The sequence below is a fragment of the Pinus tabuliformis genome, chromosome 6 (genome assembly GCF_031772625.1).
Source record: "Pinus tabuliformis cultivar Carrire ecotype Pingquan chromosome 6, CPIR1, whole genome shotgun sequence".
Lineage (NCBI taxonomy): Eukaryota > Viridiplantae > Streptophyta > Pinopsida > Pinales > Pinaceae > Pinus > Pinus tabuliformis.
In genome coordinates, this window is record NC_142292.1 from 2,028,135,407 (window position 1) to 2,028,149,423 (window position 14,017).

Sequence of the window (14,017 nt, forward strand, 5' to 3'; positions counted from 1 at the left end):
TATTTAGTTAAGCTATGCTATAATGGTGTAGCAGGTCCGCAATGCTATCACAATCGTAGTTTTCAAGTGGCATTCTTTTGTGATACATAACTTCTAATGTGGATGCGATGTAATATTAAATCATGTTATAATGGTGTAGCAGGTCCACAATAATATCATAATCGCATTTTTTTATGTGGTAAGGCTTTAAAGAGGCTTGCGATGTGGCAGATGCGATGTCATATTAAGACATATTGTAATGGGGCTATCAGGTTCGTGTTACATATCACAGTCATGGGTTTCAACATGACAAGGCCTTAAAGAAACTTGCTATGTGGCAGCCACGATATCATATTAAGGCGTATGTAATGGAACTATCGGGTCTGTATTACATATTGCAATCAGAGGTTTTGAGTGGTGGCATAAAATATGACGTAGGGTTACCCCTGCTTACCCACAGTATGCATGTAAAATGCATAAGCACATTTGTCCCAGAATGTTAGCTCTCTAAGGAGTCAAAATCTTCAACCATCAATGGTTAAGGCCCCCTTTCTTAATCTCTCTGCGGAATGGTTTATAGACTAACCAAGTCTAACCCTTAATCCATCCTTTCCTTTCTATCGGAAATAATTCACTCTCATAAACCTTAGTTTAAACATTTTGCTAACCCTTAAGCTCGCATATATATTCAAACCCACTTATAATTGGACTTTCACATAGAAACCTCATATAGGTGCTTTATTCTATTATAAGCCATTTATGATAGAATTCCATTGCAAACATACATTTTCCACACTTTTTAAAGCCATTGCACAGTTTCCGAGGTTTCCCTTTATCGCTTATCGCAATCGTGATTCTCCGCGGTCACACTACACACTCCTTGCATCCCCGATATGCTTTAACATAACCTTCCGGAACTCAAATTATTACAAATGCACCCATATAACCCTATCGGGTCTACTCTTATTTCATGTCGAATTACTCCTCTACCGATAAAGCACCATTAAATGTTGTGATGCGATCACTCCGATGATCGCATCGGTGATCGCAATCGCTTAAAGCTTGAAGCTGGGGTTTATTACTTCTGCGAAGTGCGATTAACTCTTTGCCATTGATCAGAGTATATGATCCAATGGTTCATGCTTCGATTGCATATCGCAATCCTTCAAGGTTTGATGCCGGTTCAATGCTCTTGTTACTTCCTCCGATGCGATATTAGAAATCTGCCCATTCTTTGAGATTCAACCCTTGCCATTGATCATAAAGATCCAATGGTTCATATGCGCCAATACTTCATCTCTTCATTCCTCTCTTCAATTGGTTTTTACGTCATTTCTTCAGTTCTTCTGTGGTTTGGGTTTTCTTCAAAGGTTTTGACTTTTTTCTCTTCCACTGCTCAATTCACTTCCGCTTGACATAACTCTGTGGATTCTTACTCCCGATCATTCCATAGCATCACTTGGGTTCTCCAATTGGGTTCTACGCCCTTTAAGATACTTTTTCTCTTCTCCTCCTCTATGTATTCGCCTCGACTTTTCCTGCATATATTCGAATTATGAAAATCTCTGATAACACATAATTCATCATCTAACACATGAAATACACATTTATATAGATTCGAATCAATCTCTGTATCTATAAAAATAAACAACGATTACAAAATGAAATCTCTATCTCTCTGGCCTAATGTTCTAATATCAGTGGCCTCGGTTTACACTATGCTCATAGGGTTACAATCAAACTTATTTTTGGTGTCTGGATAGGAATGATTTATCCACCTTATTTTGACATTAATTTATCAATCCGGGTGTGTATCCTTTCAAGGAAACACGCAAGGTATATGTAGGGGCAAACACATAATCTGTTTCGACCAAGGGTTCGTGGTTTAAGATTCAAAACATGGCTGTAAGATTAACTAATTACAGAACTTCAGAAATAATCATAAATAGTAAAGAACTGTAACAACAAACATAAACTGATAAATCACACACACACAAAGACGCAACACCTGATCAGAAGAGCGGGCCCAGCTCTCTGATCAGGGCTGCGTTAGCCATGGAAAAGACTAGAACAACAAAATAGATGATCTTTTATTACTTGGTAACAGATGATTACAATACTGATGGGAGAACCCCCATTCATAGGAACAACTTGCAATTTATACACAGCAAGGGAGATTAACAGATCTCCCTGAAACATAGTAACTGCAGATACAAAGATGTACATCGGTTGGAACAGTATCAGCATCAGATGTCTGAGATAGCAAGAAGGCCTAAGAATAGTTTCAGGGAACCTATTCCCCGAGTTGCGCGACCTCCTTCTGGCTGTTCGTTACCATATTTGTTGCGATATGATGAAGTGAGGGTTCCTGTTCTCCACACTGTAGTCAAACACATAATTTAGTACCGCAAATAGATAGACTCCATATGTTTTACTTCATTAATTAAAATATGCCAATTGGACAAGTAAGGGATATTTACCTTGTGAGTTTAACACAACAACATAGGTAAATGAGCACAAAAATATTAAAAAGGATAGTAGAAATGGACGGAAAGATGACTCGATTTGGTACCCAACATCTCCCCCCAACCAGCCTTCTGCATGTCCTCATGCAGTCCGCTGCCTCTTCAAGTCTGGGTTTTGCAAAATATAAGTCTCATGAAGCCCACGAGATCATATTCTGAGGCCATCTCTATTCCTGGAACTTTAAACCCATTCGAAAGGAGAACTTCCTTCCACCAATCCCTTGGAACATCATAAGATGGAGTGTAAGTTTCGGCAAGCAACCAAAGAACAGGAAACTAAAACTGGATTCCCATCCACCGAGCCCCACATGTCTGGACACATGCCACATATTTGGGCACTTTGGGAAGTACTTGTGCAAAATTTGGTGCCCCAAAAGGTTCCCTGTTCCGGACAACTATAGGTGACATCATCCACCTTCTCTGACAACAATCAAGGGCCTCTTTTTGAAATGTGGTGAGTTTCTTGACACAAATATCAAGACACCATCTTTGTGTCCTTACCATTCTATCTCTATTCTCCCCCATTCCCAAGAAGGTGTTATGCTTATTGAACATTGTGACCGACCTCTCATTCTCTCCCCTTATTATAAATGGCTTTGTAACTTGATTGGATTCGAAAGTGTTACAAGCCTTCTGCTAGTGAATTTGATTAAGAGCATAAGAGGTGAGGGCCCTTAAATGAATGCCCCCTACATATGGAACCAGGTTAAATCCTCTATCCAGACGCAGTAGATACCCGTGCAGGTAAAACTCACACATCCGATGTTGAGTCAGCATGTCATGACTCCTCAAGATTTAGAGGATTTGTACTCCGTCTTCTATCTCATAGTTGACCTCATTTCTGATGCTTTCCAAGAAAAATAAAAGGAAAAGTTCATGCAAAAATAAAGAATAACAAGAAGCAGGGGGATGGCATGCCATAATCTCTTTCACCAGACTGAACATCTGCTCCTTGTCAGCCTTCAGTTATGCCACTTGCTTTTCCAGCTGCTCCATCTTGAGCTGCTGCTTCACATGCCTTAGTCTCATCACATCTATATGCACCACATATCCAAAGATGGTTGTGGAGGCTCTTTCCTCGGTCCTGCTGATCTTATTTTTGTATTGAGTTGCAGTGGATTTCCAGGAATATATTTCGACTATTAAGGCATATTCCCAGTCTTCGAACAGTTGTTCGACCGGGTCTGTTTGAGTGGCAACAAAGGTTGTGGCTGTCAAGTCCACTTGAGTTTCTGCTTCAACCATGATTGTCTTGGGATTTTTGGCTTGCCAATTATACTTATTTATCTGCTTCTTCATTCTATGCACCTTCTTTCTTAGTTTCCTTATCTCCATTTTGAGCCGCATCGTCTACTTAACTACAGCTGATACTTCTTCTTGATTGGAAGTCTTCGCTGTTCACACAGCTCGATCAATTCCTGCTTAATCAATACTTCCTCTGTTTCAGCAGCTGGAGGTAAATCCTGTGAAACCTCTTCTGCTATGCCCACTGTCAAGTTTTACTCCAATGTCTACCTTCCTTCAATTACTTCGCGCTTCACGGCCTCCTCACCAGGTTGTGTCGTTGGCTCATTTGTCGGGACCACTTTGCTTGGTCCTTCCTCTTTGCCAACATCGATTTCTTCTTTGTGTGTACTCATCGTGACCGGTGATGCCCTGGCGAGATGCTCTCCTACTATTGTGCTTGTTGGGATCCCTCCCAATTCTTTAGCCTCAGGAATCTCTGTCTCTTCTCTCCTTGTTGGCTCCGAGGTGCCTGTCGTCTGTGTAGCATTCACCCTGTATGGTTGTGGCCTTTGTGACAGATTCAGAGCCATAGGAACAACAAACTCTTCTTCTTCTTTCTGTGGTGGGGAACGAGTCACCCTTGCTCCTCTTGGAATAAAGAAGGAAAACTGGAACGAATCCTCAACATTCGACCCCGAAGTTGACGCTGGTTCTTGTGGGTCAGTGTCAACTTCACGCCCTAATTCTCCCACTGCTTCCTCCAAGAGTCCCCTAGTTTCCTCAACTCTAGGCCCTTCTTGTCTCTGTTCTCTCTCTTCCATGGGTTCTATGGTCATAGTGGTCATGACCTCCTCTTTAATTGTATTCTCCTCCTCCATCAGCTCCAAGGTGGAAGGAGATCCTTGTGGGGTGCTCTCAGTCACCATATCGACCGTTTCGTCCATGCTGGCCTGTTGTGGGTGTGCTTCCGTGGTTGCCATGTTATCAACTTGCTCTGCTAGTTCCACATGCAAGGCTAGTTCTTGTGGGACAACCTCGGCCGTGGTAATAGTGGGCCTTTCTATATCAATACCCACATTTGCCATTGACTCCACAGTTCTAGCTTGCTCTTGGGGACCTGCCTCATCTTCAAGTTCTTCTATTTCTATCTCCATTTGTTCCGGCTCTTCTTGGTCAATATAGTCCTCATCTTCTACATCCTCATATTTTGCATCCTCCTCCATAGCTTCAGGTTCTTCTGCCCTGATGGCCACAACAACTGCTATTTATTCCTCTGTGGAATCCCTAAACAGATCCCATGGAATTAGGATTTGTCCAATAGCATTCATTATCAACAGCTGAACTAATCCATGGTGAGTGATGACCGCCAATACTTGTCGCGCCCCCTGAGCCGAATGTGCCATTAAGTGAAGGCTCCTTAGTAGAAAATAAGGCACATTCATTGAAAAAGCTTCCACCTGTGGAAATCGCAGGTGAGCTAATATGCGGAGATGGTATTTGAAGATGGTGGTGTATCTTCCTTCGCACGTCATATATTTGATGACGAACTCTGCTACTCCTCCCCATGGATGTGGTAGTGAGTTCCTGTCATACCCTCGACCCTTCTGTGCAATACTCTCGCCCACTTGTAGAAAAGCCTTGGGAAATTCTGGAAGGGCGGTCCTTCTCAAAAACCATCGCTGCCTGACTTGAGGAAGCCCATTGAATTTTGCGATGATTTATTCTGTTACAGGAATCTCAATTCTGCGGACCCAAGAGCCTCCTTCTCCCAAGTTCAGTGAAAATTCTGCTATCATTTCTTCATTCGACCTCCTCAATCTGTTGAAATAAACATCCCAGCCTACGTTCTCGAAAACCTGCCACACCTCCCGATTGTTCCAAATTCCCCCTGTATTCTTTGGTTCATGGCGAATAGATCGGCCACCCATTGTTGCAGAGGCGAAATTAGTGTAACGACTACATTTGGTTGGCAAGGGAGAGTGATAGGTCTCCAAACCATTGGAAACTGAAATAACGTCATGGTTGATTTGGAAACAATCGGATGAACAGTACTGGTACGTTTGGGAATGATGAAAGTTTAAGGTGGTACTGTGGAATATTTTTGAAATTTAATGCAGCATGTTGGGAGGGTGACTGATACAACTTGGCGCGTATGAATACGCATCCCAACATATCAAAAGTATGATTACAGAGTATCGAAATCATAGATTTGGTTAGGTAAGGATCATGTGTCATAAATTATTTTTCGAGGTACGCCATCATTCTTTATGATGGTTCCCCTCCCCCCCCCCACAACTTAATGACGGCAGTCCACGACACGTTTTAATGTCCTGTTTGGAATATTTAATTAAATCCATAAAATCGACGGAGATGTACTTGCGGACCTACCTGCGGTGGAGTAGTAGCAAAAGTTTTGACGGAGTAGAAGCAACATCAAGTAACAATACAGGGAGTAACAACAACAATGAATAGCATCAATAGTGAGTAACAACACAGCAAGTAACCGCAACAGTGAATAGTAGCAATAGTGAGTAACAACACAACAAGTAACAACACCGGGAGTAATGGCAACAATGAGTAACGGTAGTTACGAAGTAACGACAGTTACGGAGTAACGGGAGTTACAGAGTAATGGCAGTTACGAAGTAACGACAGTTACGGAGTAATGGCAGTTACGGAGTAACAACAGTTACAGAGTAACGACAGTTACAGAGTAACGACAGTTACAGAGTAACGACAGTTACAGAGTAACGACAGTTACAGAGTAACGACAGTTACAGAGTAATGACACCATCGGAGTAACGACAGTTACGAAGTAACGACAGTTACGGAGTAATGGAAGTTACGGAGTAACAGCAGTTACAGAGTAACGGCAGTTATAGAGTAACGACAGTTACAGAGTGATGACACCATCGGAGTAACGACAATTGCGGAGTAACGACATTGACGGAGTAATGGCAGTTGCGGAGTAATGACATTGCCGAAGTAACGACAGTTGCGAAGTAATGGCATTGGCGGAGTAACGACAGTTGCGGAGTAACAGCACTGACGAAGTAACGACAGTTGTGGAGTAACGACACCAGTGGAGTAATGGTAGTTACGGAGTAATGACATCAGCAGAGTAACGACAGTTGCAGAGTAATGGCACCGGTGGAGTAACGACAGTTACAGAGTAATGGCATTGGTGGAGTAACGGAAGTTGCAGAGTAACGACATCGACGGAGTAAAGACACTTAGTAAAATAACAACACTTAGTAGAATAACAGTACTTAGTGCCTCTCACCAGTGGAATACAACAACATCTTCATGACAACACTGATTGTTACATTTCTCCTCGCCATATTTCTTTGTTATTCTTGCAAAAGACAAACAAACTAAGTAGAAACTATATTATATCTATATATATATATATATATCTTTTTTTTATTTTTTATTTTTTATTTTTTATTTTTTAGAACAGAGTGAGAGTATCCTCTTTTACAATGACCATTAAATTAGACAAAGCAGAAAGATTTTTAACAAAAGAATATTTAGAGGCTAGACAGTGGTACAGTTTTAGACGGTGTCCGTTTACTAAGAATGAGGTATGGTTCTCATCTATTGTACTCAGTCTAACCGTTCCATTGTCGAACACTGCATCCACTTGATATGGACCCATCTAGTGAGTGTAGAGCTTGCCTTTAAAATCCTTAAATTGGGAGTCATACAGTAACGCCTAGTCCCCCACATGAAACACCTTAGTTTTGATAAATTTATCGTGCCATTTCATTCTCTGCTGTTGAACAGTAGTAGTCTTCTGAACAGCCACTGCTCGAATCTCATCCAACTCATTCAGCTGTTCCAGTCGGTGTTTCTGTGCTTCTGATAGATCCAAGCCTACTTCCAGAGCTGTTTTGAGTGTACTAATCTCAAATTCCACTGGAAACAAGGGGGATTTCCCATAGACTAATTCAAATGGAGAAAACCCTGTTGTATTTCGCCATGTTGTCCTGTATGCCCATAAAGCTTCTGGAAGTTTCTGTGCCCAATCTCGGTGATGGCTTGCTACTGTCTTTGTCAAGATATTTTCCAATACCTTGTTTTTGCTTTCTACTTGTCCATTTGCCCGGGGATGATAGGGGGTTGTCACTCTATGTTTGACCCCATATTTCTGCATCAACTTTTCTATCATATGAGATGTGAACTGTGATCCACCATCTGATACAATTTCCATTGGAGTCCCATACTAGGCAAATATTTCCTCAAAAAGAAAATCTGCCACTACTTGCTTTGTTGCTCTCGTGACTGCTATAGCTTCCACCCATTTAGTTACATAGTCGGTACAGACCAGGATGTAAGCTTTCTGATGCGAAGGTGGGTTGAAGAGCCCAATGAAATCGATGGTCCATTTCTCGAATGGTTCAAGGACTATCTGGGGCTGAAGAGGAATTTCATCTGCTTTCCCAGGTTGTCCCATCCGTTGATAGCTATCACACCTCTGAACATAATCTTGAGCATCATGAAAGATGGAGGGCTAGTAATATCCCATTTGCAGCACCTAATGACCTGTTCTTTTGTCTGCAAAATGTCCCCCACAGGGTCCGTCATGTGCAGCTTTTAATATCTCGAAAATATCATCTCCTGCCACACAACGCCGAATCTATTGGTCAACCCTCGTATGGAAGAGATATCCTGCCATCCATGAATATCAGGTACTCTGGTGAATGATCTTCCTTTTCTCCTTATAGGACAGATGACGAGGCACTTTACCTGTAGCAAGATAATTAGCAATATCTGCATACTACGGACTATTAGCAGAAACTGCAAAAAGATGCTCATCCGGAAAATCATCTTCAATTGGTGTCTCCTTACCATCATGTTCTATCCTAGACAAAAAATCTACGACCACATTGTCTTTCCCTGGTTTATCTACTATAGTAATATCAAATTCCTATAGTAGAAACAACCATCTTGTAATGCGACCAGGGGTAACAGGTTTGTTCATTGAATACCTGATGGTTGCATGATCAATATGCACAAAAGTAGGATACTCGGTAATGTAGTGCTAGAACTTATTGATGACATAAACGACAGCAAGGAATTCTTTCTCAATCACCGTGTAGATTAATTCAGCAGGGGCCAAATTTTTACTAACATAGTAGACTGTGTAAGGTACCTTATCCTCTTGTTGTCCCAATACTGCACCAATTACTATCTGAAAGGCATCCGTATGAATGTGGAAAGGTAATGCCCAGTCTGGTCCTCTAAGGATCGGAGCACTGCAGACTAATTCTTTAATTTTTGTAAGCGCTGCATCACAGTCTTTTGAACACACAAATTCTAAATCTTTCATTAGTAATTGAAACAGTGGGTGTGCTACTTTTGCAAAATTTTCTATGAAATGTCTATAATAACAAACACAACCAATGAAACTGCTACCTGTGTGACTGTTTTAGGTGTTGGGAAGTGCGGAATTACCTTTATCCTTGCTAGATCCATCCTGATCCCTTCAGCTGAGAGAAAATGTCCCAGAACAATTCCCTCTTCCATCATCATGTGGCATTTCACTATACTCAGAGAGACACGCGCTTGTATACACCTTGCAAGAACTTTTTCTAGATTTTTCAACCCCACCATGAACGAGTCCCCATACGGAGTAAAGTCATCCATATATATTTCAACACTATCATCTATCAAGTCAGAGAAGATTCCCAGAATTTCCCTCTGGAATGTTGCAGGAGCATTACACAGGCCAAAAGGAAGGACCTGGTATGCAAATGTCCCCCAGGGGCATGTGAACATGGTCTTGTCCTAGTCCTCAGGAGCAATCTAGATCTGGTTATATCCACTAAACCCATCCAGAAAAGAGAAATACTTCTTACCAGCCGATGTGTCTAACACTTAATCAATAAATGGCAACGGAAAATGGTCTTTCTATGTCTCCTTATTTAACTCTTGATAATCTACGTAGATCCGCCATTTGCCATTCTTTTTGGGGACCATTACCAATGGTGAGACCCATTGGCTGTCTCAGATAGGGTAGATGAAACCTAAATACAGTAATTTCTGAAGCTCTTCTTTCACCACATTCTTCAATGCAGGGTTCATTCTTCTCTGAGGCTGTCTTCTAGGATGACAATCTTCCTTGATGTATATGTGATGGGTGCATAAGTTGGCATGGATTCCATTCATATCTGCATAATCCCAGGCGAAGGCCTCTTTATGTTTCCGCAGAATGTCTATAAGTTGCTCCTTCTGGGATTCTGACAGGTTCATATTAATATTCAAAGTTTTCCCAGGTTCCAATTCCACTTGAATGCTTTCATGAGGTGCATCAGCAGGTGTTTCCTCTAATCCTTCTGATGTTTCCATAGTTTCCTAAGTCTCTTAGCTTAGGATAGATTCCAGGATCTGCTGGTTTGGTTCTGAAATGGAACAAGGATCATCCATGAAGGAAGTGATTACATCATCTTTTGATTCCATTTTCAACTGCAGTGCCTGTCCAATAGTAAGACTGGTCTCACTTCTTCATCTTCCGTTTCAACCTCCACCGCCGATACAGCCTTCTTACCACCTGCTAGTTTTATGGGTGAATTTGGTTCTGCAAGTGGATATAACACTAAATTATTAGTGTTATGCCCCTTAGAAATGACCATATTCCCTGAGTGGCACCCAATGTCAGTGTCTGCAGTGGCCAGCCATGGCCTACCCAAAATTAAGGGATGACCGCCCACTGAAGATTGTGTATGTAATACCAGGAAGTCTATGTGGTAATGCCATGAATCCACTGAAATTGTCACATCTTCCAACTTCTCTGCAGGTTTAACTGTAGATCGATTTGCTAATTCTAGTACTGTAGGTGTATTCTTTAAATTACGAAGACCTAACGCATGCATAGTTTCAGTGGTGATGACATTGATGGCAGCACCTAGGTCTACCAACACATTTGGAATCTCTACCCCATTAATCTGCACTGTCAAGATTGGGTTCCCCGGGTCTCCATATTTCACTGGCATTGATTTTCCCATCATAAAGTCCAACAATTTTCCCATAACATGTATAGTGAGGGGATCTTTAATCTTCTTGGCAGGTTTCTTTGAACAATATTCCCTAAGAGTCTTTGCATAGATTGGCACATCCTTCTTAGCTTGTAACAAGGGAATTTTAACAAATAAGTTCTGCAATTCTCCTAATAAATCAAATTCAGATTGAGGACTTGGTTTACTCATGATTAATCTCTCTAGGTAAGGTGGTTCAGATTGATGCTGCTTGACAGGAGGCGTCTAGGTTCTATCGGCTTTCTTCGGCTCTTTACTAACCAGCTCTGCCTCCTTACCTTCACTATCAAGCTGTTCAATGATAACTGGAGGAGGTTGGACATTAGCTATCCGGCTCGATCGCAGATTCATTTCATACAGCTCTGAAGTGGAGATACTATATGAAGGAAGGTTAAGAACATCAGCTTGATGAGCTCCCTTATTTTTAGGGTTAGGGTTAGGCTGCATTGGAAGCTGAGGATGGGTAGGCTGGTTACCAGGAGCCACATTGGAGGGCAGTTGAAGCTACTACTGAGGCATCTTGGTGGCATCTGCTGAGGAAACTGACCAAGAGTGGATCCTCGCTAGGTTGGAGCCCATGAAGAGCTCGTATTGGCTTGGGGATTCCACTGCTACCAAGGTGGGTACTGGTATTGCGGCCACATGGGAGGATAAGGCATGGTCTGAGGATTCATATTACAATTATTAAAATACTAAGATGGATACCGGTACATACCTTGATTTCCCATCAGTGGTCGAGGCTGCCATGGCTTCCTAGATCCCATGAGGTACAGTTTCTCTGTGTCCTTCCCCATTCATTGAAATACTACTTTCAGGCCTGGCAAGGAAGGCTATGAGCTTGTCGCATGATTGAGTTCACAGATCACACATTCCTCTATGGAATTTAGTGGACATTCCCTCTCCAGGTGCTTCTTTCTACACTTCACACAAAATATTGCCATAGTCCTGTCCAGCTCTAACTGCTTTTGTTTTACTTGCAAAGTGTCCGTCTATGCTGACAGGGTACTGAGGATATCTATTCTTAGGTTATCTAGCAGGTTTCTGATTTATGCTTTTGTAACACCCTCGCCAGATCCCTTTGCTGAATGGATCCCCTACTTGTTTCTTGTGAGCCCCCTTGAGCACTGAATACATAATTTGCAAATATCTTCGAATTTCTTCTTGGAGATGTCTCCCTTTCCCACAATATTCAATAGTTCCATCGAGTCTTCTCAAAGGGATTGAAGGAGGATAATATTTAGTATTTCCTTATCTAGGTTAGAATGACCTAACCTCTGTAAGGTGTAGTTGAACTTTTCCACACAATCTTCCAGACTTTCATCTTCCTTCTGTGTGAACTTGAAGAGTTCCTCCTTGATGTTCTGGGATTTACAGTAATCCTGGTATTTCTCCAAGAAAGTTGTCTGCATATCGTCTAATGTGGAAATGGATTTCCCTCCTAGGCCCATGAACCATCGTAGAGCCGTCCTTTTTAGTGTACATGGGAAAATCTTTAACTTCTAGGCATTTGTTGTGTAGTCATACCCTCAACACACTATGTCAAACTCAAATAGAAATGTGTCGGGATCTTCTGAAATGAGCCCATGAAATTTTGGTAAGGATGCCAATGGAATAGGCTTTGTGGGTGTGCTAACACCTAGATCCCCGATCAGAAAATCGATGGTGGAGGTTGTGGGAGCCATAAATATCTTCCAATACTCGCTGGGGATTTCAATAGGCTCTATGGAGGATGGCTGAGGATTCTTTACTACTGGAACTTGAGTTGCTTTAGTAGCACTTCCTTGGTCTCTTAGTGATGCAAGTTTTTCCTCGTTTCCTTCTCCTGAGGCATGATGGCTTGACCCCTCAGCTATAGCTTCCTTTCCCTTACTAGAGCAGTCTGACCTTGTCGATGTCCTACTTGCAATTTCTTCCTCTGCTATCACCAGCGCAAGATTCTCGGGATTAGGTCTACTGCTAGATGTTTCCTCCACTGTTAGAGGAACCTGCTATGTTAAGTCACCAAAGAATGCCGCAGCCGACACTGGTTGTTCCACTGATTGTCCCTCTGACTTCACCTTTATTGCTCCTGGTCTCACAGCTGTGCGAGAGGATGCTTCAGATTCAGCCTTTGCTATGATCTATTGGATATAGGCTTTTCTTCCCAAGTTTGGTCTTCCCTTCTTTGGGGCTCTCCCTCTGCCCCTTTTATTTGGTTCCTTGTTCATACAAAAGTTGGTATGATGGAGGGTCTTGGTATGAACCTACAATGCTTCAATCTTGGAGTAAGGTGTCAAAGGACCATTCCTTCCCCAAGATGAAAGAACTCACAAAAAGAAAGGTAGCTATAAACAAAAATCTAGGGTTTCAAGCCCGGAGTAGGGCGTCAAAGGACTCCTCCCTCCCTGGGACAAGAACCAAAAACAATCACAAACCACGGGAAGCCCTAATACTTCCAGATCTGAAGCAGGGTGTCAAAAGACCTGTCCCTCCCCAGGGTAAAAGCTAGGGATTTCCCAAAAAGAGATCACACACAAGTTAAAAAGAAATAAATCTAGCTCAAGGCCTGGAGCAGGGCGTCAAAAGATTCCTGCCTCCCTAGGGACAAGAGAATGGCCCAAAATCAACAGAAAAGCAAAAACAAACAAGCAACTAGAATACTTACGCTCATGACCTGAAGCAAAGTGAGAAAACTCATTCTCTCCCCAGGATGAGAGATTGACCCTCTGGTTGGTTCAGATCATTGTTTGCACCTTGTTAGCCTCCCCGACAATGGCGCTAAAATGTTGGTGTCTAGGTAGGAACAATTTATCCACCTTATTCCGACATTAATTTATCAATTCAGGTGTGTATTCTTTCAAGGCAACACACAAGGTATATGCAGGGGAAAATGCGTAATCTGTTCCAACCAAGGGTTCGTGGTTTAAGATTCAAAGCATGGATGCAAGTTTAACTAATTACAAAACTTTAGAAATAATCATAAACAGTAAGGAACTGTAACAAAAAACATAAACTGATAAATCACACACACAAAGATGCAGCACCTGATTAGAAGAGCGAGCCTAGCTCTCTGATCAGGGCTGCGTTAGCCACGGAAAAGACTATAACAACAAAATAGATGATCTTTTATTACTTGGTAACAGATGATTACAATACTGATGGGAGAACCCCCATTCACAGAAACAACTTGCAATTTATACACAGCGAGGGAGATTAACAGATCTCCCTGAAACATAGTAACTGTAGATACAAAGATGTACATCGGTTGGA

The 14,017-nt window shown here is 41.9% G+C and overlaps 1 protein-coding gene across 1 annotated transcript; it reads right to left on the bottom strand.

Moving 5' to 3' along the window:
• Nucleotides 1–10,195: 10,195 nt before the first annotated feature.
• On the bottom strand, nt 10,196–10,738 carry LOC149267390 (uncharacterized). The gene has a single exon (XM_089411464.1). The coding sequence runs from the start codon at nt 10,736–10,738 to the stop codon at nt 10,196–10,198; it is 543 nt and encodes a 180-aa protein (XP_089267590.1).
• Between the last annotated feature and the right edge of the window lie 3,279 nt (nt 10,739–14,017).

Excerpts from the sequence above, each read along its gene's own strand:
- LOC149267390 (XM_089411464.1), bottom strand. The coding sequence starts at position 10,738 with ATGGGAAAATCAATGCCAGTGAAATATGGAGACCCGGGGAACCCAATC.